The 26,877-nt window shown below is 40.4% G+C and overlaps 1 protein-coding gene and 1 long non-coding RNA gene across 7 annotated transcripts in view; one reads left to right on the top strand and one right to left on the bottom strand.

Moving 5' to 3' along the window:
• Positions 1–25,882, bottom strand: part of LOC129210578 (uncharacterized) — a 33,303-nt gene extending 7,421 nt beyond the window's left edge. Inside the window, exon 1 of one of the 2 annotated variants that reach the window (XR_008578580.1) lies at positions 25,686–25,882. This is a non-coding gene — a long non-coding RNA (uncharacterized LOC129210578). Of the gene's footprint in view, positions 1–12,979; positions 13,107–25,685 lie in introns of those variants that run through there. The other variant, XR_008578579.1, reaches the window with a different exon arrangement.
• Positions 25,883–25,997: 115 nt separating this feature from the next.
• Positions 25,998–26,877, top strand: part of CGNL1 (cingulin like 1) — a 62,980-nt gene continuing 62,100 nt past the window's right edge. For 2 of the 5 annotated variants that reach the window (XM_054836434.1, XM_054836433.1), the window contains exon 1: positions 26,179–26,643. In XM_054836434.1, coding sequence (XP_054692409.1) covers positions 26,192–26,643 — 452 coding nt within the window. In that variant the 5' untranslated portion in view covers positions 26,179–26,191. Of the gene's footprint in view, positions 26,107–26,177; positions 26,644–26,877 lie in introns of those variants that run through there. The other 3 variants (XM_054836436.1, XM_054836435.1, XM_054836432.1) reach the window with 3 other exon arrangements.

The following is a 26,877-nucleotide window of genomic DNA, read 5'->3' as shown; positions in this document are numbered from 1 at the left end:
CCATCCAACCTGGCCTTAAACGCTTCCAGGGATGGGGCATCCACAACCTCTCTGGGCAACCTGTTCCAGTACCTCACCACTCTAACAGTAAAGAATTTCTGTCTAACATCTAATCTAAATCGACCCTCCTTCAGCTTAAACCCATTACCCCTTGTCCTGTCACTACACTCCCTGATAAACAGTCCCTCACCATCTTTCCTGTAGGCCCCCTTCAGGTACTGGAAAGTCGCAATTAGATCTCCCCGGAGCCGCCTTTTCTCCAGGCTGAACAATCCCAACTCTCTCAGCCTGTCCTCATAGGAGAGGTGCTCCATCCCTCTGATCAGCTTTGTGGCCTTCCTCTGGACTCTCTCCAACAGCTCGATGTCTCTCCTGTACTGGGGTTTCCAGAGCTGGACGCAGTACTCCAGGTGGGGTCTCACAAGAGCCGAGTAGAGGGGCAGGATCACCTCCCTCGACCTGCTGGTCACATACTTCTTCAGGACATGGTTGGCTTTCTGGGCTGCAAGCACACACTGCCAGCTCATGTTGAGCTTCTCATCAATCAATACCCCCGAGTCCTTCTCCTCGGGGCTGCTTTCAATCCATTCCTTGCCCAGCCTATAGCTGTGCTTGGGATTGCGCCAACCCACATGCAGGACCTTGCACTTGGCCTTGTTGAACTTCATGCGGTTCACACGGGCCCACCTCTCCAGCCTGTCAAGGTCCCTCTGGATGGCATCCCTTCCCTCCAGCGTGTCGACCCCACCACACAGCTTGGTGTCGTCGGCAAACTTGCTGAGGGTGCACTCGACCCCACTGTCCATGTCGCTGACAAAGATGTTGAACAGTGCTGGTCCCAGTACCGACCCCTGAGGGACGCCACTCATCACCGTTCTCCACTTGGACATTGAGCTGTTGACCACAACTCTTTGAGTGCGACCATCTAGCCAATTCCTTATCCACCGAGTGGTCCATCCATCAAATCCATGTCTCTCCAATTTAGAGACAAGGATGTCGTGTGGGACAGTGTCAAATGCCTTGCACAAGTCCAGGTAGATGATGTCAGTTGCTCTTCCCTTATCCACCGACACCGTAACCCCATCACAGAAGGCCACCAAGTTTGTCAGGCACGATTTGCCCCTAGTGAAGCCGTGTTGGCTGTCACCAATCACCTCCTTGTTTTCCATGTGCCTGAGCATAGTCTCCAGGAGGGTCTGCTCCATAATCTTGCCAGGCACGGAGGTGAGACTGACCAGCCTGTAGTTCCCTGGGTCTTCCTTTTTTCCCTTCTTAAAAATGGGGGTTATGTTTCCCCTTTTCCAGTTGGTGGGAACTTCGACGGACTGCCAGGACTTCTCAAATATGATGGAGAGTGGCCTGGCCACTTCCTCCGCCAGTTCCCTCAAGACCTGCGGATGCATCTCATCAGGTCCCATGGACTTGTGCACCTTCAGGTTCCTTAGATATTTTCGAACCTGATCTTCTCCTACAGTGGGCGGTTCTGCATTCTCCCAGTCCCTGCCTTCTGTGACCTGGGCAGTGTGGCTCAAGCATTTGCCAGTGAAGACTGAGGCAAAGAAGTCATTGAGTACCTCAGCCTTCTCCATATCCTGGGTAACCAGGTCGCCCGTTTCATTCTGGAGGGGACCCACATTTTCCCTCGTCTTCCTTTTATCACTGACATACCTATAGAAGCTTTTCTTGTCCTTGACATTCCTGGCCAGACTAATTTCTGTCAGGGCTTTGGCTTTCCTAACCTGATCCCTGGCTGCTCAGACAGTTTCTCTGTATTCTTCCCAGGCTACCTGCCCTTGCTTCCACCCTGTGTAGGCTACCTTTTTTTTGTTTGACTTTGCCCAGGAGCTCCTTGTTCATCCATGGGGGCCTTTGGTGTTTTCGCTTGACTTCCTCTTTGTTGGGATGCATCGCTCCTGAGCTTGGAGGAGGTGACCCTTGAATATTAACCAGCTGTCTTGGGCCCCTCTTCCTTCCAGGGCTTTGTCCCATGGTATTCTACCAAGCAGATCCCTGAAGAGGCCAAAGTCAGCTCTCCTGAAGTCCAGGATAGTGAGCTTGCTGTGCGCCCTCCTCGCTGCCCTGAGGATCCTGAATTCCACCATTTCGTGGTCACTGCAGCCAGCGCTGCCCTTGAGCTTGACATCCCCTACCAGGCCCTCCTTATTGGTGAGAATAAGGTCCAGCATGGCACCTCTCCTCATGGGCTCCTCTATCACTTGGAGGAGAAAGTTCTCATCAACACATTCCAGGAACTTCCTGGATTGCTTGCACTCAGCTGTGTTGCCCCTCCAGCAGATGTCAGGGTGGTTGAAGTCCCCCATAAGGACCAGAGCTTGTGAGTGTGAGGCTGCTCCTATCTGCCTATAGAAGGCTTCATCTGCTCGGTCCCCCTGGTCAGGTGGCCTGTAGCAGACCCCCACTATGATGTCCCCTGCTCCAGCCCTCCATTTAATCCTGACCCATAGGCTCTTGGTGGGCTTCTCATCCATCCCCAGGTGGAGCTCCATGCACTCCAGCTGGTCATTGATGTAGAGGGCAATGCCCCCTCCTCATCTGCCCTGCCTGTCCTTCCTAAAGAGCCTGTACCCTTCCCTTCCATCCCAACACTCCAGTCATAGGAGCTGTCCCACCACGTCTCTGTAATGCCAATAAGGTCATAGCCTTTCAGGCACACACATGTCTCCAGCTCCTCTTGACCTGACCTGACCAACTTCATAGCATTTTTCTTAAGAGGCATTTCAACCAGAGCCCAAAGTTTCCCTCCCTATTTGGTAACCTATTTATTATTCTGCCATTACTTCTCTACTTGTACACATACATATATACAGCATATAGACAGTCTCTCTTGTGGTTTTCATAGCTGTATGTGTGGTATGCGACCTGTTGGACCAAGCAGGGAGAGCACCAGCAGCTGGAGAAATCTTTATCACAGAAACTTTTAGGAGTGAAGCATTAAGTCTCCCTTGGAAGTGAGATAAGATAGAATGACAGAACAACTTTCTGTGTGCCATGTGTGAAGACTCTGCACTTGCTAGTGAATCTGCTATTGCACTGCAAAAAAAGAGGAGAGCCTGTAGTCCACCATGTTCTTTGGGACTTGGAGACACTTTAACCAAAGCAGAATGCTTTGACAACAGAGTATGTCTTGTAAATGTAAGAATGCCATAAAAAATGTAGCTGTGCTTACTAATCACAGTGTAATTAAGTAATTAACATACACTGCAAGGTGAATGCCATGCAATGTCTGGTCGGTATCAGGATTCCTTTAGTAACATATGGGCAAGGAAGCTTAGTGATTCACGAACCATGCTTAGAGTGACTAGAACATCCATGGCTACATGAAAGTTGGCAATTGTTTCTCATGGAGAAAAGTTAGTAAGTTCCTTAAAATTAAAAAATGTGCTAGAAAAGAAGGGAGTTCAGAGAATCCTATTGTCCTAGCATGAAATTATCTTTGAACAATTACTACAGCAATTTATACAAACTGTGAGGTTGATAGGTACATTGTAACTCTGATTCATGAGAAGCCTTACTTTACTAGATGCTCCAAATTAAGATTTCCAAGCATCTCATCTAATCTCCTAATCCAATAATCCTAAAATCCAGCAATTAAAGAATGCTTTGACAAAGCAACCTGAGGCTCATTCCTCTAATTATGCTGCACAGTTTAAGCTCATTGACTTCAAATACATAGGTTTACCCATGTAAAATCTGTATGCAATGCATCTGAACTTTCTAGATTAATAGACGCTTCTGCAGAATGTAGTGTATTAACAGCTTCGTCCAAACTGAAACTGAATCAAGACATCTTATTGCCAAAGAAGAAAACTCTGGGGGATGCGCTCACTTAAGTAATTCTGTTTCCTTGCTGAGAATGAATGTAATTATACCTTTAACACTAAGTCATATCTGAGACCAACAATATTTAAAAAAATTGAATTTAATAAGCACCTCCTAGAAGTCCCTCTCATTCTGTCATGTAGGTTGGATTTCTCTTTAAGATCTGCCATTTCGCTGGTGTTTCCTATCAGAAGGTGCAGAGTCTGATGATTCAGAATGACAGGCGTGAAATGTTGTTCAAGTTCTGAAGTCATGGAGAGATTGGAAACTTCAGTGATGCAGGGAATCTCTGGAAAATTTCTCCATCATAAAGGATCTGGGACACTTGTTCTGGGGCAGTAGTTCGACAACTTGCGATTTGCAGTCTTGCCACTATACGCAAGATGTCTGCACTGCTAGACTCAATCTATACAGCACAACTCCCCATACTGGACTCACTCTCCAGAAAGAGGTCCCAGTGACTAAGACTCACACCAATTTTTTCCCTTGTGCTCTACTTCATGTCCTGATCACCAGTCTACTCTGCTTGTCTAACTGTAATAGTTCCGCAGGAGGATCCTTAGGGCTGCAGAAGGGAACAAATTGAAGAACAAATTAGGATCTTGACTACTAATCTCTGAAATGGCTAGTAGCTGGCTGTATTTCAGGTACCATACAAAAAAAGAGTAGCATGAGGAAAAGGCAGGGTGAGGGGCAGCTTATCAGGCCTTAAATGATACCCAGCCTATTGTCTTTCCCTCAGCTGAAGCTGCAGCTTGATGAGGATGGAGACTGGTGAATGACTGGCTTTGGAGTAGGGAAAAAAATTATACGGTAGGCCTGGGGGAAGCGAAAGCACTGCTGAACTTCTGGAAAAGAATGCAAAAAGATTTGCACTATTTGATAACATGTGAGAGAAATTTGGAGTGTATAGGGTTTGCCCTAGAAGCTGGAAGAGAAACTAAATGGTAATCGAACTTGTTGTAGCAGAAACCTGTAACAGAATCATAGAATCATTTAGGATGGAAAAGACCCTTTAGATCATCAAGTCCAACCAAGATGTCTTTTCAGAATTCTAAATTGGACTCAGCTAAAACATAAAGCCTGCACTATCACAGTCTGATACAGTATGTGTGTCCAGTAAAGTACTAGTTTGCTAGTGAAACAAATTACAATATTTTCTTTGTGAGTTCTGTTGACCTTCAACCTGGGAAGAGGATAAAATGTTAAAAAGCACAGAAATAGACAAGAGTGATTTTAACAAGTGGAACTTTTGTAATAGCAAGACTATATCTGTGTGACAGGAGGGCTTGGCTTGTTTGTTGTTTGTTTTGGGGATTTAAGAGGGTAATGAACAAAGCAATTACAAGAGACAAAGATTGTCCCAACAATCTACAGGAATTGAATCCACTGGCTGCCTGGAGTTCATTCTTGTAATCCCTTCATTAACCCTTTCATTGAACAAGCTCTCAGTTTTCTACTAGATGTGAAATGCAGTTTGCTTGTGTCTATGCCCACATTTTTCTCTCATTTTTATGTTGGGCAGGAATCCTTCTCCGTAGTGTTTGGTTCCTTTTCGATGCATCAGTCTATTATCAGACCATGTCTAGCTTTTCCAACGCGTTATTATTAAAAATACAAAGTACAGTCATATTATTCAAGTGACCACACTGACTCTTTCCCCTTTTCCTAATGGTCTCCTATAACTTCACTGACTTATAATTTTTGTGTTGATATTTTATACATGCTTTTCACAATCCTTTGGCCAGAAACTAAGGGGTTAATTGGTTTTTATCATATACGTATTGTTGGGCTAAGATGAAAGCCATGGCTCAGCAAAGTCTTGGCTAAACATGCTTATTAGCATCAAATGCTCCTCATTCTAAAAAGGTGTTGCTATGCACCTGCTATTTTAATTCATGTTGGGTTATTAAAATCAAAACAAAGTGTCAGACTAGAAACAGAGCAGTCTATGATCTGCTAGAAGACATCTAAAGTAGACAGATTATGAAGTCTGATATGGCTACTGGAGTAATGTCTAAATTTAGACTATTCTTTCTATCTAAAATTTTTAGGTAATATCCTCAGCAGAGATAACTGGCACTGAAGACAACAGCGCTGTTTGTTTATATCAGCAAGATCTGGATCTCTTTTATCTTACATAAAACATTAATTACTAGCTTTTATGCAGTTGTCCTGCCCACTGTGTCTGAAAAAGAGGTGTGGGGGAAATAGTTTTTGCATGGAAAAGTTGAAAAGCATTTCTCTCTTGCAAGGCACCCACCCCTGACCACTGTTCAAAATAGGATACTGAGCTAGATGGGCTTTTGGTTTGACCCAGCACAGGTGCTTTAACTTCTTACATATTCATTCTTTTCACTTGGAACAAAACTTGTCGTTTCTCTTTTGCTTCTAGTCCCAGCCAGCCAGAACTAGGGAAGCAAATGACTGTGCTGCAGTACTACTGAAACAGTCTGCTGGGATCAAATCCCTTTGTGTGAGGCACTGAAACAGGTCCTTTCTGCCCGAATTTCCCAAGTAAGAACTTGGTCAAAGTTGGTATGCTTTGAATCTTCTCCCTGCCAACAGAAGAATCATGTATTTTGTTAATTATAGATTGGGGGATACAGTTAGCCAGCTGGACACTTTACACACTGATCAGGAGTTATTCCAAAAAGTACAGAGTGCCTGTTACAATTGTATCTTGTAATGCTGCTGATATCCTGATCTGTGTCCCACAATATGAGATAGCAGATTACCTCAGCTAGGAAAGATGAAGAAAAAAAAAAAAATTACTTATCAACAGACATGGATCAAACAGTTTCTCAGAAATTAGGTGACCTGAAACCCTGCTATAGGAACTCTAAGCCTTGGGAAAAAAGCTTGCATTAACTTTCATAATTTGAACTGCACATAAATAGAGAATTTTAAGGGTTTAAGATGAACAAGGAAGACATTTCAAAAGTACGGAAGTATCAACTAAGCTTTGGGATCCAACAGATGCTTAATTGCAATGAAAAAAGGAATGAAACACAAATGTCAAAGTACATAAAGAAGAATACTCCAGGAGTATCAGTAACTACTCAGTGAAAGAACTGAATAGATCAGATCTTTCCAAGTCTAGAATATTTTCAGTACACAGATGGTCTAGAATTCAGTGGAAACAAAAGTATCACATTGTAAGTCAGTTGTTTAACATACTGTGCGTTTATATAAACTATGGGTAGACATAGCATTACTGTAATATGGTGGTTGAGAAATCAGGCACTCGGGGGTCAGAAAATGCAGCATAGGTCAAACCACAATCACAATTCTCCTCTTTTCTTGCTTAAGCATGAAGATACGAGATTGGATATTCTACTGATTTATGTCAGGATGCCCAAGTGCACCAATAGGATTTAATGGCCCTGACCAGCCTCATTTGGGGCCTCCACCCACATCCCTGCCCATGGCCCAGGGGCTTCGTTTAAGCACAGCCCTGGGCCTTCAGTCTCTGCCTGAGCTCTGTTTTAGGTGTGCCTGTGCTTGGCCACGGATCCTGCTGATCAGATCATGAGCTGGGCTGACTTCCCAGCTTCATCTTAGCTCTGCCTGTTGCTGTGGTCCTGCCTGATGATTCCTGGGCTGACTCTGGCCTGCAGACTGCCTGCCTTGATGTTGGACCTGCCTTGCCACTGCAAACTTGTCTGGTATTTGAATTTTTGCTTAACCCCTGCTGCCTTCCCTGCTCTCTCGCTCTTGTTTTGTGGGCCAGGGCCCTGGCTGGTGAGGCCTCTGCGAGCTGGCTGTAGTATCATGTTTGGCTCCTTTGGCAGGAGCCCCGCCTTGCTGTAGTCTGACTGCTTATACTTTGTTACCATCTATGTTTCTAAAGAGTGAGAGTGTAAATTTCCTGTAAAGTCCTACCTTCCCCAGCAAAACTTGGTTGCTACGCCTGCATTCAGACTTTGCAGTTATACATCACTGGTTAAGACATGAAAATCAATTATTAAACTCTTACAACTACTGTAACAGTATGATAATGTAATACTAATGAATTGCACATTAAAACAAATGTCTTTAGGTAAAAAATAGCTTTCTCAAAACCTTGAAGAATGTTTATGAGTGACATTTTGTATAAGACTTTGCAAACCCATTTTTATTGGCCTCATAACATTTGGCTATATATCTTTTTTTTTTTTAAATTTGTTTTCAAAAATTTCTAGACTTCAGTTATGAAAACTTTTTTTTTTTTTAGTAAAAAGAAAATTAATTATTTGGAAGTTGTTTATAAACTTGTTTCAGAAATACGAGAGTGTTCCACCTCTGCTGTTAGTTTTTCTAAGCCCAATAGTTTGATAGAAAACATCAAGAAAAGGCTGGAGCATTTTCAAACTGACAAAGCATTGCATACTTCTAGTCTTAAGTGGTTTTAAAGACAGGAGGTGAAAAATTCTGGCATTTTAGAATTTGGTGGCTCCTGTTGATTTCAGGGGGACCAACACCTTACCCAATAGCTAAAACAGAGAGACCATTCTGCCAAAGGAAACCTTTCCAGAGACCAAAAAAAAAAAAAAAAAAAAAAAGTCAGGAGATGTCTCCTGGCAAGAATTACAACGCACAAGAGAAACCTAACTGACAAAAGCGATACTGCTCAAAGGCATTCTCATGGACAAAATATGTGCTTGCTTTGCACAGCCAAGGAAACTTCAAGTATTTAAGAGTGGGTGTGTGTGTGTGGAAGTCTTAACCTGTTTTATGTTAGTGAGGTATGGCTAGAAAGCAACAATGGGTGGCTTTGGCATTGGCAGTGTGAAAGCTCAGGCCAGTACCTAAGCAGTCTCTAGTCTGTTAAAGTTCATTTGTCAGTTTCAAGTTGAAATTGCAAAGACTTTTCCAAAGAGTTGGAAAAATTTGAAGTCAGAAGAGTCGGGGGGGGGCGGGGCAGGGCATCAGAGGGAAAAAATTGGTCTTTTGAAGTTTTATATGTAAGGAAAGACCTGGATTTGTGCCTTTAAAGCAAACCTTCCTGACCTTACAAATCCAAAAAACCTCGCTGTGGCCAAAAGCCACATTGCATATACTTATCTTTGAGAGGAAGGGGGAGGGAGATCAGTTCACAAGCAGGAAATGGCTTCCAGGTGTCTTCCTACTCCAGTGCACAACTCCATCACTACAATCCAGTGATGCCAGGCTTAGTAGTCCCAGCTGTCTCGCTTCTTCTGAAGGATTTGGACTAATCATGCATTATCACAGCCCTTCTCCTGGTGACAAAGGATAACCCTGGCTCTGGAGCTGTGCTTGAATTGCTTACAGACTGTGGGTGATTGAAAAACTTACAGGTAGGCCTTCTCAATCAAGTATGAGCATGTGAAAATAAGCAGGGTACATATACATATGCATACGTTTGCATATGCACTCATGCCCATGTGCATAGAAATTCAAATTGCACCTGTTTCTGGAGCTGGACAACAAAATTGGCTACTCTGCTTCTTGGTGTATTGTGGAAGGAAGTAACCGAATGTGGTGCGCTCTTTCCATCCCAGCATTCTGTACAGATGGTGAAGAGGGAGAAAAAGATCTCTTCCATTTATTCAAACTCAATGTTGTCTTTTGTCTTTTTTCTTTTTTTTTTCCCCCTCCCTTCTTCCATCTGCAGAAACACTTCCTTGTTAGGTATTACGGTTTCATTGTGCAAATATGCTAGGAAGATCTTTCCAAAGCTTCATTCCAGCTTGTTGGTTAAGAATACAACAAAAAAGTAGTTAACTTAGATATCTGACGCAAAAGGGAAAGTTAGTTTTAAGTAGTACTGCTTAAACATTCTCTTTCGACCTTTTCCTCATGCAAAAGTTTAAACTCCTAGCATTAAGCAGACAGAAAAGTGCTGCTATCCATTCTGCTACATTATTTACATCAGTATGACACCATGTCATGATGCAGTAGAAAAATATCCTTTTATTTGGCAATGAAGTCTCATTCCATGTTGGCTAACTTTACTGTTTTCCAGGTAACAAGAATCAGTTTAATATTCAGCAGGGAATGTGACATCTTGGGCGGGGGGGTGGGGGGGATAATAAAGAAAACCAAAAGTATTTTTCTTTTGATTGAATATATGGTGCCACATTTACTTGGCTGCAGAAGCAATGAATATTTGCATTCTCAATGCTGATGAAAGTTTCTCCATTGATTTCCCAAGAGATATGGTTTTCACTGTGTTGTCTGGAGGACCATTTTGAGTAAAACTCTTACGGTCTGCATTCAAGTATAAATTTTTTAGTAACTATTTTCTTTTTAAAGCTGAATGAAAGTACAACAGTTCCTTAGCCTGGAAAAGGCTGTACAGAATGATAGTTTTCTCAAGATACAGTAGCTGCTTCCCTGTGCAAAAGGATGAACAGATTAGTGAGAAGTTTAACTCTTACATGTAAATATTTTTAAAAAATCTGTCTTAGCAAAAAGCGGTTTGACCTGCAGGAATTGGCACCATATTTTCATGTCAATGCGAGAGGTGAGACTGATGGCATGACACCAACCAGCACCACCCATACTCAGACTATGTCTGTAAGTTGTGGCATGGCAAATATTACAAGCCTGTATTGTGGAACTTATAATTGTTTAATGTGACAGATTACATTCTATTGTATAAGGAGTCAAGCAACCACCTTCTCTTCTGTCATTATGTTTTCAGACAGTAACAAACACTGATGTTACAATGCTCCAACATCATGGTATGCTGAGTTATACCAGCACACCATATTCAGTTGATGATTTTGTGAAGCTCTGAGACATTTCCACACTGGAGTAGGGTCAAGCTTCTGTTTTTATTATTCCACTAAAGCTTTTAATATTGTAACTTCTAATCTTTATTTCTCAGTGTGTGAGAAACCATAAAAAGCTTGACACTGTAGTCCATCAATTCTATTGTCAAAACAGGAAAACTATATGACTCTGTATATCCAAAGTTTTATTAACTACTTTTTGCCTAACTGCTTAGCTTCTTCCTAGATCTGTTTCAAAATTAAGCATACTACTCCTGCACCATATGTTCAGATGTGCCAAGGGTGAAGGGAGTTGTTTTTCAATTGGCTCACTGTCTTTTAATGAGGCAGGGGACTTGTGACCTCAGTGCATTGCGGCTGATAAATGGTAGGATGTACCCACACATATTCACAGAAAACCTGCAAACACAAATGAGTTGTGGGTAATCTCTAGCCTTTACTAGGGAAAGGCAATCTTGTGGGCAAACACTTAAGCAGAAAGCTAATGCTTAATAGTATGTGACTTTAAACTGCCAGTGCGCAAGCCTGTCAACATTTATTTCCAGTTCCTCTGATCCTCTTTATTAGTTTCCTGTCTTGCTTTCATCTTAACCATGTCACAGAAAGGTTTGATTTTTCTTTTGTTAACAAATATTCCATTGTTTTCTTCAAATCTGTTTGCATTTCTCAAGGATCTGAACAGGTTAAAAATGTTGTTTGTGCTGCTGAAGGTAAAGTATCCTCTTAAACAAAAAGTTATGTAACTTATACAGAATAATATCACGTGCTAGACCATTATGCTAGGATCTGATCAGATAAGTAAGCTTTGCCTTCATTAAAGACTTTAATCTTGATTATACTCAGGGCAGCCTTTAAACATCTCTGGAGTTTTCCTCTAAAGGATCTTTCATGCTCTGGTCTGGAATTTTTCAAATAACTAACACTATTTTTTGAGAAATCAAAAGCAAAAATTTTCCCTTCTGTTTTAAAAAGTAACAGGGTGATGACAGAATGACTTCCCCTTGGCTCTCAGCTGGGAGTTATAAATACCCAAAAGCTAAATTCTAGTCTGGGTTGTTTTTTTAAAAATTTTATTTCATTTTATTTCTCCAAGATCTCTTTTCTGGAGATGTGTTTAGGCCTTAGATCTTTTGCTTGCATTGCTATAGAACTGATGAAAGTCTGAGATTTCAATCAAAGGCTTAACAAAACAATAATCCTCTATTGCCCTAATTCTTCTCAGAAACATCTCTCTCTGACAAGAACAGTCCTTAAGCTTTTACATCTTTTTCTGCTTAAAATTACTTTTCTAATTAGAAGGAATTGTTTCCTCCCCAAACCTTTGTGCCTGAGGAACACTGTATTTATGGGAAAGCATCTCTCAGGGTCTTTAGCTCCCCACCCTTAAATACTATGACAGTGATAACACTCTACATCCCTCAAAAAATTTGAACTTTCTTTTTAAACAAACAGAAGAATTCATTAACATCCTTCACAATCAGCCCAATTCCATTTGAAGCAAAAATCAGAAATAGCAGGAATAATCATGAATCACACATATTTCATGCTTAATGTAATCACTAACTCTCAAGCACAACATTGCAATTTAAAATAAATATATCTGGGAAAGAGAATTAACTTTATACTTCCATACTAATCCTGAACCGAGTTTTTAGACACCATATTTAACAGAAGTTAGAATCGGAATGTGTGAATGCAGTGTAGGTAGAATTAGTTGAGCATTAGACATTGAGTAGGAAATGTAAAACAGATTTCCATACCAGAGGATTTGTTTCAATTTTTTTCAACTCAGCAGCTGCTCATCCTTACAGGTGGTAGACGCCCCATTTCAAGAAGATACTTATGCAAGAATAGTATCAGTAGCTTCAAGTATCTGAGTAATTCTGCCCACCTAGGTTGGACATGAGCTCAGATGCCATCCTGACTAGCTGTCAGTCATAATAAATTTACTTGCCAGCAAGTTTTAGTGTGCTAACTGCTGACGTAGACTATGCTTACAGAAGAAGTTCCTGACAAGATGCAGCAATATTTGGAAAGGTCACAAAGAATCTGTTAAAGCAGATGAATTTGAGTCCAGTTGAATACAAAATAGTTCATACTGAATGCAATGACTCTATTAACTAGTGTGGTTTGGAAGAACATTGGAATGAAATTTGTTAGTGCCTTTACAAGGAAGTATGCAATGTGAAGATGTGATGATGGCCATGGCTTGTGTGACCAAGTGGTTGTTATACCACCTAGCCAGTAGGCATGACTGCACCTGATTTCACACTCTTTTTTTCAGACGTGAACAGAAATAGCTGTTCAAACAGCTGAATGTCTGTTCCTATGCCTGTGAATACCACTGCTTAAATCTAAGAGGAGTGGTTGAAGCTGGAGTAATGATCTCTTGCACTTACCAGTAACCCAGCTTAGAGAGACCACCACTGACTTGTGACAAGGTCTTAAATTCCTCTCCCCTGGATATAGAAGTCTGGGAATGGACTGTTTTTCCTCATTCAAATTCACATCTCAGTAAGGATACTGCAATCACAGAAAAAGCCCAGAAGTTGAGAGTGATTAAAAACAATTTGGAGAGACTTTTATATGACAGATTTGTGAGAATTCCTGCTACTGAGCTGAGACTGTAAGTAATGAAGATCATGAGGTTACATAAAGCAATGAATATCACTACACATGTTTTTAGTGTTGTCCTATTGAATAAGACAACATACAATAAAAAAGATCAGATAATAAAACAGGGTTTTACAAAATATCTCTTCATCTAGGTAACTAAATGCAACAGGATATTAATGAATCTTATAAGATTAAAAATATGACAAAATAGTTAAATAAATTACAGTATCTCCTTATTATATTCACTAGGCCAAATAACTTTCTTTTCCAGAAAAATACTTGGTTATTAGTTAGGAATAGAAAGAAGGTTTCTGCATACTTTGGGCATACATCATATTTTTAATTTAAAGAAAAATGTTCTGGGAAAAAATCTTTTTATTCTGAGGATACTCTCCTACTTTTGACAGTGAATTACTCCTAAGATCGCCTCTGAAAATCCTTGAATGCATGCATCCTAGAATTCAAAGTTTTGCTTTTATGGCAGATGCTACTCATACCCTTCTTTTGACATCAGATGATAAACATAGAATGGTTTGGTTTGCATTGTTATTGGTCGCAGTTCTACAAGGGAGTTACATTTCTGACTAAAGTTTGACATATATCATTAACAATGAACATCATAGGTGTCTATGCTCTAACAACATCTTATAAATAAAGGGTCACCCTAGTAGCTTGTATAGTTTCACAGGTATGCAGTTGGAATATATGAGAAAACAGAGGAAGGATTCATCTTTCTCATAGTCTGAGTCTGCTAGGGGCCAGAAGCTAGCAGATTGAGAAACTTGTGCATCTGGACAAGCAATAGGATCAGAACAGAGAAGCTGAGCTGACTTGAAAACTAACAAAATCTGTGAAACAGATCTGATCTTTTGAAGAGCCAGTGCAGACCAGCAGAAATGACGGAGAGAGGCCGTGCTGAAAACTCCAAGTGCAAACTGACTGCCTCATCAGCAGTCGTGGCAATGTGAAAACTCTATGGATTGACAACAAATAAGCCGATCGGGCAAAATAAACTCAGCTGCTTCACAGGTCCGCATGCAAACTTGGAGGAAGCTGAAATGCACAGCAGAGCCAGCTGCCTGTTCCTGAGGGTGGGCCCACTGCCAGGCAGCTGTGACAGGGGGAGCCAGACTCAGTAGCCACCCCTTGATGACCTGGTCTACCCTGGGATTGATTGATATTCTTTACTGGGGAGGGAGAAGTTGAATACACTTTGTGCAAATAGCCATAGATTTTGTTAATCATTATTTAAAGATATCTGTGCAGTCAGTGTCCCACAGTCTGTAGTTTGTATTCCAAAATAATCAAGAGCAGAAGAACTTTTCAGTAAGAGCACAAGAAAAAGTTTAATTAATTTTTCCCCCAGAGGGAAGTTGGAAATTAAACTCTAAGCAAGAGCTTTGAGACATGGTCATCTTGCCAAAAAGAATCATAGATATTGAGACTGATCCTCTTCGCTGCCAATTTAGAAATTTAGGGTTTGAGCCTCTGCTGTGATATTTTTTTTTTTTAATTTTCCAATGTGATTGATAATTTATTTTCTAAACATTTAATGCCTCTATTAATTCTCTAGCTTCACATATGGAAAAGTCCATGTTTGGATCTGGCTGGTCATACTTTAAGGACATGTTTCAAAGACAGACTGACATTCTGATCACAAAAGAAGGCTGTTGCAATCACTGCATAAGACTAAACAAATATTTTCATTGTACTCTGAAAAAGAAACATCACTGATGCCCCCACCACTCTCATGTTATGGGGTGTTAAAAAACAAGCAAGCACAAAATATACATTAGGATGCCATCCCTCCTCACATTCCTGGATTTCAGAAAGGAAAAGATGAGTATTTCCGTTTATTGTTTTTTCACTCTAGTGAAAAGAATAAAAATAATTTTCAGTATCTAGAGTGTCTGCACCTGGGGCCTAAATAAAGGGAAGTAGGTAAATAGTTCCAAGTAATTAATGTAATGGCTCAGAGTGGCCACAGAAGGAAAGGGGAGTTTCTCCAGTTTAAATGTTTGCATTCATGCTTTGCCTAAAGCAAAACAAGCGATCTGTCTTCTGGTTTGCATTTTCCCAATGAAAGCTTCCATTTGTCTTATTGTCATTCCAACATGTGCATCATTTACAGCTTTCACTGCTTTAAATATGCAAGTACTGTACAATGCAATGTTGGTTTTTTTCCTGAGCTTTTCAGATTTTATAGAATTTAGAGTGTGTTTTAAAAAGTGAACCAGTGAAGGCAGATTTAATTTAGAATGCGTTGGGTATTTTTTGTAAGTGGCTACAGGTTAAAGGCTTTGGTACTATGATGTTTTACTGTGTAGTGGAATCTCCAATCCAGAATGAAGTGCATCACCTCTTTCCACACTTGGGAGAAAGAGGATTCACCAAAGAAATGACCAAAGTTGATAGGTTACACCTAGACTGGCCATTATTAAAGACTGAAGAAAGGGTGATGGATCTTGAGTTCCATCTGTTTCTGACATTCTGGTCCTTTAAAGTCAGCTGTAGAGATGTGAAAATCTCCAAAATACATTTCTGAACTCTCTCAGAGTTAGAAATTTATGCCAACCTTTTCTTACAAAACAGGGGAGGAAAAGTATTATCTATTTTACCTACTAGCTCAGTGATTTAGAGGATTAGAGATCAGAGGAAGTCTGTGTTCAGGTCTTGACTCTTACTAAGGGTATTAGATTTGCATTTCTAACTTCCCACTTTAAGAACCTCGGTATATGGGATGTTTAGGTGAAACACTTCTAGCTTCTCCTGTGGAAGTGAAAACATTGCCAATCAGAAATACTGTGATAGAAAGATATATTTACATTAATTGTTAGTGTATTCATCTATGTTGGGGGAGGCCTAGGTTTCTGTTTGTTCAAATTATTACTTAATACTAAATCCTGAGGAAGGAAGGCCCTATGAGACAAACTCCTTGTCTTCAGCCTATCACTGTGTTCCCCTTGACTCACATCAAGAATATTTTCCATCATCAGACCTCAGGCAGTATCATTTCTTCTATCAAAGAGACTTGCCTGCTGCATGAGGGTAATTAATTTTGCCAGCTTTCACCAAGACAGAATTTCATTTGACTATTCACATGGCAAGCCTGCAGTCCCAGTTCTAGGTAACATAAAGTTCCCTTTGTATGATATACACACAAACATGTTAAGGGACATATCAACCTGCAAGTTGATAGAGTGATGAATTTGATGTGGAAACTGGAGACTGGAACAGGCCAAATTCATCTCATTAGAAGCCAGCAAACATCTGTTAGGCTTGGTCTATGTTTAAAAGATTTCCTAACATAGTGATCATGGCAAAGTCTCCCTAGAATAGATGCTGCTGAAGTTAGCCAAAAAAGCTCAGAGGGCTTCCCCAGACAAAACAAACTGCACTGACTTCTATGCTGTAAACTGGACTTACAGTAGAGCTGTTCCAAAAGTGCATTGAAGAGTCACAGCCTTTGTGATACTCTAATATATAATAAATATCTTCTGTAGACCTGGTCCGAAACAAGGTTAACTTTATATGATGTCTGGATCTCAAATGAGTGACATGACCACTGGTGAAAGTCTTATTTGAATTCATGTCTAAGAGTACATTCTCAGGATAAGTATACAAATCCAGTATAAGAAGCAGAGTAATTGTTGTTAGGAAAAGTTTAGATTGGGAAAACTGTGCTTCTACAGCACTGTGTTTCACTTCCTCCCAGCATCACAATCTATTCAAGAGAAAGCTTAGTTTTGCTGTTGTAAGTGTATGTTATGGTATAGGGTTTTTGTGACATAGTCATGTCAGTCAAAGGTCACACCTTACCACATCCAGGATGACAGAACAGTGCTGGCAGAAGCCCATAGCCTAGTTGTGGTCCCACAGGAAAGGTCCTGACCTCAGAAATATTAACTCTCCTCACACTGCTCTAAAACAGGCTCATTTCAGTTCTGATTACTAAAATAAAATTCTTATCTTTCTGAGGTTTATAGACTCTGCCCTCTCTGGAAAGAGGTAACATCTCTCAAGCATGCAGAATTAACTCAATAATTTCTCGGCTGTACTGAGGGGAACACAAAATTTTACATAGAGAGAGAGAGAAAGAGACAGTACGGTTGAGGGAAAAATATAGCAGGACAAAGTTTGATTTAGTCTACTGCATCTAGGATTTTTTTTCCCCTCTGCTAATTCAGTAGGAGAAGTATCAAAAACAGATAGCTTGGGACTGTGGTGGAGGAATCAACCAAAATACAGACAAACCAAAGTAAAACAAGTTAAATCCTTCCCAACAGAATTCCAGATAACACAATGTGGGAGCATCAACTTCATGTAACTAAAGAATTTTTGTGAATATTCAAATGACTTCTTTGGAATAATAAGCTCTTATCTAACTCTGCATGGCCTTGCAACTAAAAATACAGTCTATTTAGTACTTCTTGCAACTTGTTTTAGACAGCATCAATAGCTTTCTCAGAAGATACTATCACTGTTTGGCAGAAACATACTTGCAAAAAATAAACTAAATCCAGAAAAGTTTCCAGGGGTGTATTTGGATACACATGTGGATAGTGACTCTTGCCCATATTCAAAATAAAACACACTAGCTGTACAACAACTTTCTTTGCTAAATATAAGCATCCTAACATTGATAACCTTTACAGAAAGAGAAACTGATTGCCATATATTACTACCATCACCAGTATTTTAAGAGCACCCTCTACAGTCACAAAGCACCATCTAGCCAGGAAAAGCTCTTCTACCTAAAGAAAACAGTATTCACTGAAAACTGTACTATCAGGTTAGTTTATCAGTATAGTGTCAAATTTATATGAACATATCTCTGTGAGTGCTTTAAGCCCCAGAAAAAGATGACCAGACTCTGCATGAGTGCCAAAAATACATACTATTTTATCACTGAAGCCTCCATATTTGAGGATTTAAAAAAACCTTGAGTATTCTGGGCTGACTCATAATTAGGGTGTAAACTTCTTCTCTTATGACAACAGATGGTTGTGGGATCTGAAATGGAAACCCAGGACAAGTCAGTGTGTGTTATTTTCAAAAGAAAGCAAGGAATAAACCATGGTAAAGACCAGGATGAAGTAGTTTCCTTGAGTTCATTTAATTTATTTGTTTGTTCTTGGTTTTTAGTTCTCAGAATACTTTTTGTAAGAGTTGTGAAAAACAAGTACTTAGTTTACAAGTGGAACTGAAAAAATTAAAAAAAACCAACAACAACGTAATTCTCCATGAAATGCTTATTATATACATGTACATTCTACTGTGCAAACACTTATGTCTTGCTTGATTTGGGGTTTTGGTTAGCAGCTCCTATAAAGCACATGACAACTCCTTCCTGGAGCTTTATAGTGAGGAGAGACAGAGTAGTGTGCCTCTGAGCTCTTCATACACTACTTCTTTTCAGCAACCTCGCAGTTTCATGCAGACCCTTCTCCTGACATGGTGAATCTGACACTATGGTAGTATAATTTGTTGTTACTGCAGTGTAACTTTTTTGATAAGTTAAAAATTTTTCTTCTGTTCCTCATTTATTTTTTTAAAATATATACTGGATATATTTCTTCAGTTTGGAGAGAGTTGACTTTATTCTGCTATGGTTTCCACCCTTCCGAACGAGTAAAAAAAGTTGCATGTCTGTTTGCTACTTTTTTTTTTTTTTTCCTCCCTTGAAAAAGAAAAAGCAAAAGATTTCCAGATCACTCATTCATTTCCCCTCCCTTTTCTCTGCTTTGGTCTCCAAGTGGTATGCTCAACCCTAAATATTTTTCCATGTTTAGTTTTGAATAGCTGTTTGTGTCATATTGAAATGAGTAGGATTGAAGAAGGCATTTTAAGTTAAGCACATGCTTAAGCAGTTTTCTGCATCAGTCCTGACAAAACAAACCTATAAATGTTGAAAATGTCAGTCCTCTAAAACCTACCTTTATTAACCTGTCTTTCTGGGTCTTGCCTAGGTTTGTAAAGATACAGACATTTTCTTAAGTCTTCAGTGCATCAGTAGTTAGGATACTGCAGGTGAATCAGGAGTGATGCTTTACCTTTAAAGCAGAAGGACCAGTATCTTTGAAAGTTGATCTTTGTAAGTTTCTTATATAGGATATTACTGAAACATTTATATCTCTTCTAAAATATTGCTTGACAAAACTATTTAAATTATATTACCTCACTTAATTAAGAAGAGTGGCTAGAGATAAAAACAATCTTAAGAATATTAACGATAATCCTTTTTTCTGGTCTTTATTTTGAAGCTACTCAGATGTGTATTTGTCAGAGGCCCATAACGGTTAAAATGACTGTAGCCACCAGGTGGTGCTGTTGCACAATATCATAAAAGTATGCTGGCCGCCAAAATTAAGTTAAAAGAAAGGTTTTGGATCAGATAGTGCTTTAGACTCCCATAGGCCTGGAAATGTTTCCTTATCTTTGTCCAAAAGTAGGAAAAAAAAGAAAAAAAAGAAATATTTAAGATATGCATGCATGTCTATAAGAAAAAAAAGTTAATTTTTTCATGGGATAGTGATGATTTTATCTCTACTCCAAAAGTTACCTGGGTCTAAACCCAAGAATATATTTAACATTTCACCTCTCTATTGGAATAATTTTATTGCTGTGAGAATTAGGGGCTTAAATTCTTTACTGGATATTTGCCTTAGTTCTCATCAAAGACACACACATTTCTAAGAAAACTGAATATAAGATACAATGTCTGAAAATCCTTGTGTGACTAAAATGATAAATTAATTATATAGATTAATAGATACATTAAACTAAACAAAACTTTGTCCTTCTATATTTTTAATCAACAGTACATTTTAAAACATGAAAATATTTATTTTGTTCTTATGTGCTCTCTTCCTTGGTACACTAGATGTGTGTTAAATTGCCTGCACACCCTAAACCAAGATAATGTTTGATATACATTGTAAACAAAACAAAGCTACTTCAAAGTAAAACAAGATTTGAAAATAATATTTCTGAGAGAGACAGAATATATTCTGCCAATCTTAAGAACTTGGACCTTAATTTTGTAAATAGTTATGTGTTAGGTTAGACTTTAAATACATCAAAAAAGCTTACATTTGCTTAACATTACACATATACATGTTATTTCAGGATGAGAGACAGAATTGTTAAATTACTCAAAGTCTCTGCAATATCTTGCCATGATATATGTTTTTTGTTTCAGCATAGCCCATTCTTTTTTTGTGATTAAATCTTTTGTCTGCTTAGATTGTAAAGCATTTTTTTATATTGATCTGTATCTGCATGGAGCTCTGCAACGCCTAGTATAATGTCCTAATGCTGAGGGCGTTATTAAGAAATAGGTAAGAGCAATAGTTCTTAAGAGCTACATGCATAAAGAGCACAGAAGCCATTTAATTTACTACATTATTATTTCTGTGATAATGTTTACATTTGCAATGACTGAAACAATGCACCCTTTAAGCTTCCTTCAAATAAATACATTGACAATGCCAACAAATTACTAATTTTACATATTTGTGCAAACAGAGACTCAGTCTATGCTGCTCCCCAAAAAACCAGTTTGTTCCTGCATTGTAGGCACAGCCAAATCCTAGCAGTCTGGACTTGACCAAGAGGAGCTACATAGACGACAGCAGAACAGATAACAGTTACAATAGCTTCTGGAACTTTAATGTAGATGCATTTGGTAGTACCTAGGATTTCTGCAGGCTTTTCTTGGAAAAACTTCTTTTGTCATTGCTAGGATTACTTGAATAAGGCTAGTTGGGAGCAAGACTGTGTCATTAAGGTGAAGGAAGAAATGTGGATATAGCCAAACATTATCCAAGGAGAAGAATGGGAGGTCAGATAGTCTCATGGAGACAAGATACAGAACAGTGTCAAAAATCTTCAGCTAAAGTTCATATCAGTACTAATTATACTTGTTAAATGAATATTGAAACTATCGTATTATGTGTGGTCAAACTGTGTTGAATGTATTTTACCCTCAACAGCTTCTCTTCATCTTACCTTGCAGCTTTGAATATTGTATCTCACTCTTGATTTCTATGTACGTAAGTAAGATTGATAATTGTATAGTCTTATATTCAGCAGGAAGAGTATATGTAAACTTGAGCTAACTAAAATGAAATTAAATTCCATAGAAGACAAGTTTAAATCTTCATCTCCTAACTTGTTCCTTAGCATGGATTAGCTAACATAAAGTAAAACAGGTATTTTTCTCTGTTGAAGACATCTGAAAATATTAATTTCTTGTTCTAGAATTTCATGTCACTTTATACAATGGGATAAAATATCCTGCAATGTAAATATGTTCTTGTATAGCTACCCTAATGGCTGGGATTATTCAGGCTTTTTTAGAATACTGTTACACACCTCTCCACATTGCGTGTCTGGGTTAGAGATAGGGGGAACGCAGTGCCCTGGGTTGTATGAGCAGTACCCTGTGCCTTTGACAGCTGTATATGGGAGAATAGAGAAATGGGAGAATAAGAGATCACAAATGTAAAAGACAGGGGCTACCTCCACACAGAAAAAGAAAAAGGAGAGAGGGAAAGAGGAAGAAAGAAGGAAAGAAAGAAAGCCACTGGGAAAAGGAGGGAAAAATAAGAAATGTGGAAAACAAAGGGCCTCCCTTTCTGGTTAGTTGTCTTCTGAGAAAAAAACAGAGGTCATACATTTAAAAGCAGCTGGTAAGAGTGTAAAATTAAATTTCTTCAAACAATCCAAATCCTCTTCTGAAAGTAAATTTACACTACAGTAAATTTAACATTTAAAATAGAACTGTTCTTTGGTGTTCTACAATAGCCAAAGTGGCCTGATTTTTAGAAAAGGGTATTTTCTGATGCTCATATAACTCAAAAGTGCTTTGTTAAATTTGTTTAAATGGTTGAGATACAGATACAAATTTACAGATATAATTTTAGAATCAACCCCGTAAACATTCTGCTTAAGATAAAATGTTTTGAGAAAACAAGTCAGTGAAAATAATGGTAGAAACTAGAAAGATCTGAATTATGAAGTTTCTTGAAATAAAAAATAGATAAAAATGTCTATTCAGTACCTTACTGAATACAGTAATAACAGGGATAATTTTGTTATTTCTTAAGCAACAGACATCCAGTCTTTTATAATAATTTGAGAAAATTTGCAATATATATTGTAAAAGATGAGTCAGAAACAGTGTTTCAAAGTAATTACATACTGTGAGAAAGACTCCCCCCCCCGTGAGTATTGGATCAGATCCTTTCCTGCAAGAAAATCAGGCGACGATAATAAAGTGTCAAAATTCAGTTCAATGTGTAGTGTAATAGAAAGATAGAGATGCATCTTGCTAGGAGCCAAGCTTAGCACTACTAAACCAATCTTTCAATACAGTCTGACTGAATGCAAAAGGAAAGCTGAATTTAGGGAATGCTATTCATTACCTGAGGTGCGCTGAAGTAGCTAGCAGCTGGAATTAATCTAGAGCACAAGCTGCTAGGGCATTACTGTTTGTTTTTGCTTTAGCTGCATACTCCATTTTGTATTGTATTTCACAACTGCCTGATAATACACTGCCTGGACAGAGAGACATTAATCATAGTGTCAAGCCAGTTTTGTAAACAAGGACCAAAGCCTTCATTTAAAGGAGAGGAAGAGAAAAGTAGGTGGATGAGGGGTGGGAAGGGAAATGGTAGCCTGCACTGAGATGATGTTCTGTGTATGACCTAACTTTGTCTTCAGTGCAATTTTAGCTTATTGCTGTGTTTATGTGCATTCCTTCAAAAAAATCTTACCTCACTGGACAACCTTGTATTTTTGCAGTATTCCAGCTGGACTATGGCTCTTAGTGAACAAAGTCTTAATGTTTGTACCATTATTATACCAAGTACTGCTAAAATTCATGTTCAGAATATACCAAAGATCTGTAAGAAACTGTTTGGTTTAAATTACATTTTTCATGAAAATTTAAAGGTTAGAATTAAACTTTCCTCAAAGGCTCAGAAAGTGTAGGATAGAACTTTGAGTAAAAATCCAGTCAAAGCTCTCTTTTTCAGTCTGGGATGCTCACAGCCAATATAAGAGTTTTAGCAATTGTGCTGGTCCCACCTTTTTCTTGCTTTTTTTTTAAGAAAATAAAATAAAATAAAGAAAACAGAAAGAAAAATGCCTTGGCCTAATTATCATCTGAAACATTTTTTCTGAAACTCAATAGAGAACAAGAGAGCAGTTTTCTAGGCAGTTAATGCTGAGCATGCCAGATAGCAATTGAATTGTCTCCTAAGTGGTTACTTGATCATGAAAAAAATTAATTATAGACTATATAATAATGACTAGTAGTCATCATAGACTGGTTGTTTTAGCAAGAAATGAATCTTTTATGTTTTTTTCTGGTTTGTTTCTAAATGCAATGGAAATGTATTATTGTACAACATAATTGATTAACACCTGTTTTAATTAACCTCAAACAATAACCTGAAAATTATAGGTGCATACACCTCTTTAATGAAGCATTTTGTTTTCTCTTAAGTTCAATTCCTTCACGTCACAAAACTACAATATGAGGCTGAACAAACTGTCAGCATATTTCTTCGCACTTTAATTGTAATGAAATGCAGACATATACACAAGTATCTGTGACGTCAAGTAAAAACTTTGCCATATAGCTCATGTAACTCTGAGAAAAAAATACTTCATTACTTTGTTTCTTTTCAATTCCTTGTTTCTCAGTTTTACCAGTTAGAGGGAGTGGGGGGTAAACTTCATGTGCTTTCTGAAAACTACAGTGAAAGGAGCTAAGCAAACTATATAAATCTTTTACTTAAACAGCTCCAAGACGAGTCATGGCCTCCGGTTATGTGAAAAAAATTATATGAAAAGCAAATGTTAAATGGCAAAATATGTAAAATATCAAGATGGCAACACAAGTTTGGGCTGTTCTGTCTCATCAACATTTTTCTGACAAGTCAACTTAATACCAAGGGCAGAAAAATCCATACATCTATGACTTTCCTCTCAACAACCATTTTGAAGGAGAAAGAATTTAGTATATTATGCAGAGGTGCATTTTTCCACAACAGAAGTCTTTATAGCCCCTGTCACACCTCATACTTCTCAGCAAAGGAAAACATTGTTAGATGTCTGCAAACACCTCACTAGCTGGCTCTTTAGAACTATTTATAATTAGTCCAGTTCCCACAGTTTACAGTTCTTTCTACTGTTTAACCATCAGTATAGTATTTTATCACAAGCTATTGCTGTCAGTTGGTACTTTTGTGTCTCCTTATTTTGCTTTTGACTGTTTCTTGCAGCTGTCAATAGATCCTTATGGAATACTGACTTGAAATATTACAGAAATACATGGGTTTTTTAAGTTATCAGAATGCACCTAATTTTCTGATGTATTATAGATTTGTGTGAACTTTAGCTTTTCCTTTTTTTTTTTCCAGCACAGAACCTAAACGAGTGTCCTAGAAGTGTCAATATTGATGTTGTACTGGCAACAGTTACTTTTCTGTTTGAACCTCTTCTGTTTATGCATCCTAATTAAAACATGGGCATTCTCTACAGAAAATCCATACAATTACATACAATACAATTCCAGACAATAGTGTTTGCTAACTAGGCTTGTTTTGACAGACATGTAACAGGTAGCAGAGCAGCTCTGTCAGAAATTTGAGGAGCAGTGACCTCCAGCACAGCTGGACTTGAAAAGAGGATGTGTGCCTACCCATACTCCTGATGTAGAACAACCCTGTAAGTGGCTTTCACGGCTTATATACTGAATTTTTCCTTTTCATGTTCAATGCCCTGCATTTCTCTGTTCTAGACATGAACCTGTCATGTTTTGTTGTGGTTTTTATTCCCTATGTATTTGCTATAACCTTTGTTTCTGACAATGCTGCTTGTTTTAGGTGGTTCAAATCTTGAGAACAAATTTCTGAGGGTGGAAGAAGTTAACTGAGGCCCAATTCTTGTGAGATGCTTATAGTCACTGATTTGTTGGTGGGTTTTGTTGGGGGTTTTTTTGTTGTTTTGTATAACACTTGTAAACCTCAAATACTTAGCACATAGCTTTCCTTCACACATGGGTGAGGGGAGAGAGACATGCTGCAGTATGGCAGCACTTCACACTATACATGTAGAATATTCCGGAAATCTACAAACACCTAGTTGTGATGTTTCTAGGCTAGCTGAAGACATTGTGAAAATCATCCAAAACGCTGAAGACAGCCTAGGTGTGCCCTGAGGTTCTCGTGACGTTCTCTGAGCAGTACGAGCACACTGCCCTGTTAGGTCCAGACTGCGTGCCGCAGCCTGGCTCCTCACTCCTTCCCTCTTACCTCTACCACACGTTCAAAACCGCGCCTGCCCTGCCCTGTCCTTGTGCTGCCTCAGCTCTTCCTCACCGCGGCGGGAGGCTCGCCAGCCGCCTCCGCACGCCGAAGGGCCGTGCTAGCGAGGGAAAACAAACCCGACTGTCAAGCGGCGCCGAGTTGACAGTACCTGGGCCCGGGGTGGAGTTTCTTCTTCAGAGGATTGTTCTAGACACCCCCTTTCGTCTCGGCACCGTTTGCCGCAGCCTGAACAGAGGAGGAGTTGGGCGTTTTTCCTTCTGTTTGCGGTCTATAGGTGTCTGTCGGGGGGGCTCTAGCCTGAGGAGACCCCGCGCGCTGCGTTCCCTCTCAGGGAGCCCAACGGCCGCGGGCAGGGCGGGCACGGGACGGGCGGGAAACAGCCGCGCGCGCGCGAGGAAGCCCCTCGCTCACCTGAGGGAGCGCCCCCCGCCTGACTCCTCCCCGGCAGGGCCGCTGGAGGGGGCGGGCAGTCCACGCTCAGCTCTGGCGGCGAGTGCGGCTGGCGGGGCGGCGGGAGAGGCAGGAAGTTGACGGGGATCCCCCTCAGAGGGCAAGGCGGATCAGGACGGGTGAGGAGAGGGGCGGCCGGTTGCGACGGGAGGTCTGGGAGCCGAAGCGAGGGGGGTACCGCGTCGCCCACTTCTCCTCGCCGAAATGGCTGGGGCTGGGCGAGCGCAGGGCTGTGGCGTGACCCGGACCGCGGCAGGCACAGGGAACGTCGTCGTGTGGTGCCGCAGGGGCTGCCGCCTGCGGCGGAACGCCGCGGCTGTGGAGGTGGCTTCCCGCGCTGAGGCGCCTTGCGTCGCTGGCTTTCCTCCTCCATCTCCCTCCGTTAAACACGCTCCTTTCCAAAGGCCAAGGACGTCGAGTCCTCTTGGGCGTGAGGAAAGAACAACACGGCTCTCCCTGTACGACCAGCTGGTAACGCGCGGGGAGGCTGGCACAGCGCCGGCCGTGCTGGGCAGGCCTTCCCCCCGAGCGCTCCTCGGGGCTGCGCTGGCGAGCGGCGGCTGTGCTGCCCCCGGGGCGGGCGTGCTAAACGACGGAGAGGGGAGCGCGGCCACTGGGCCGCGGAGGGGAGAGGGAGTTGCCGTAAAACAGTTTCGGTAAGACCTGAATATTTTTTAGTTTTCTCTCGCGGCTGTGAAGAGTGGGGGCTCCTTTCCTCGAGTGCCTTGCACCGGCCGCGGCTGCCCCGGAGCGGTGGTTGCGTTGCCTCAGCTAGAGGTGCTGCTCCTGGCCTTTGGTTTCAGGTGAACTTGCACTGCCCAGGACGGGCGAGGCCGTCGACCGCTGAGGGCCGGGCGCCCCCCGCGGGCCGGGAGCCCTGGGCGGGTAGG

The sequence above is a fragment of the Grus americana genome, chromosome 10 (genome assembly GCF_028858705.1).
Source record: "Grus americana isolate bGruAme1 chromosome 10, bGruAme1.mat, whole genome shotgun sequence".
NCBI lineage: Eukaryota > Metazoa > Chordata > Aves > Gruiformes > Gruidae > Grus > Grus americana.
The sequence above is the reverse complement of the archived record's forward strand: the minus strand, read 5'-3'. Positions and strand labels throughout refer to the sequence as shown.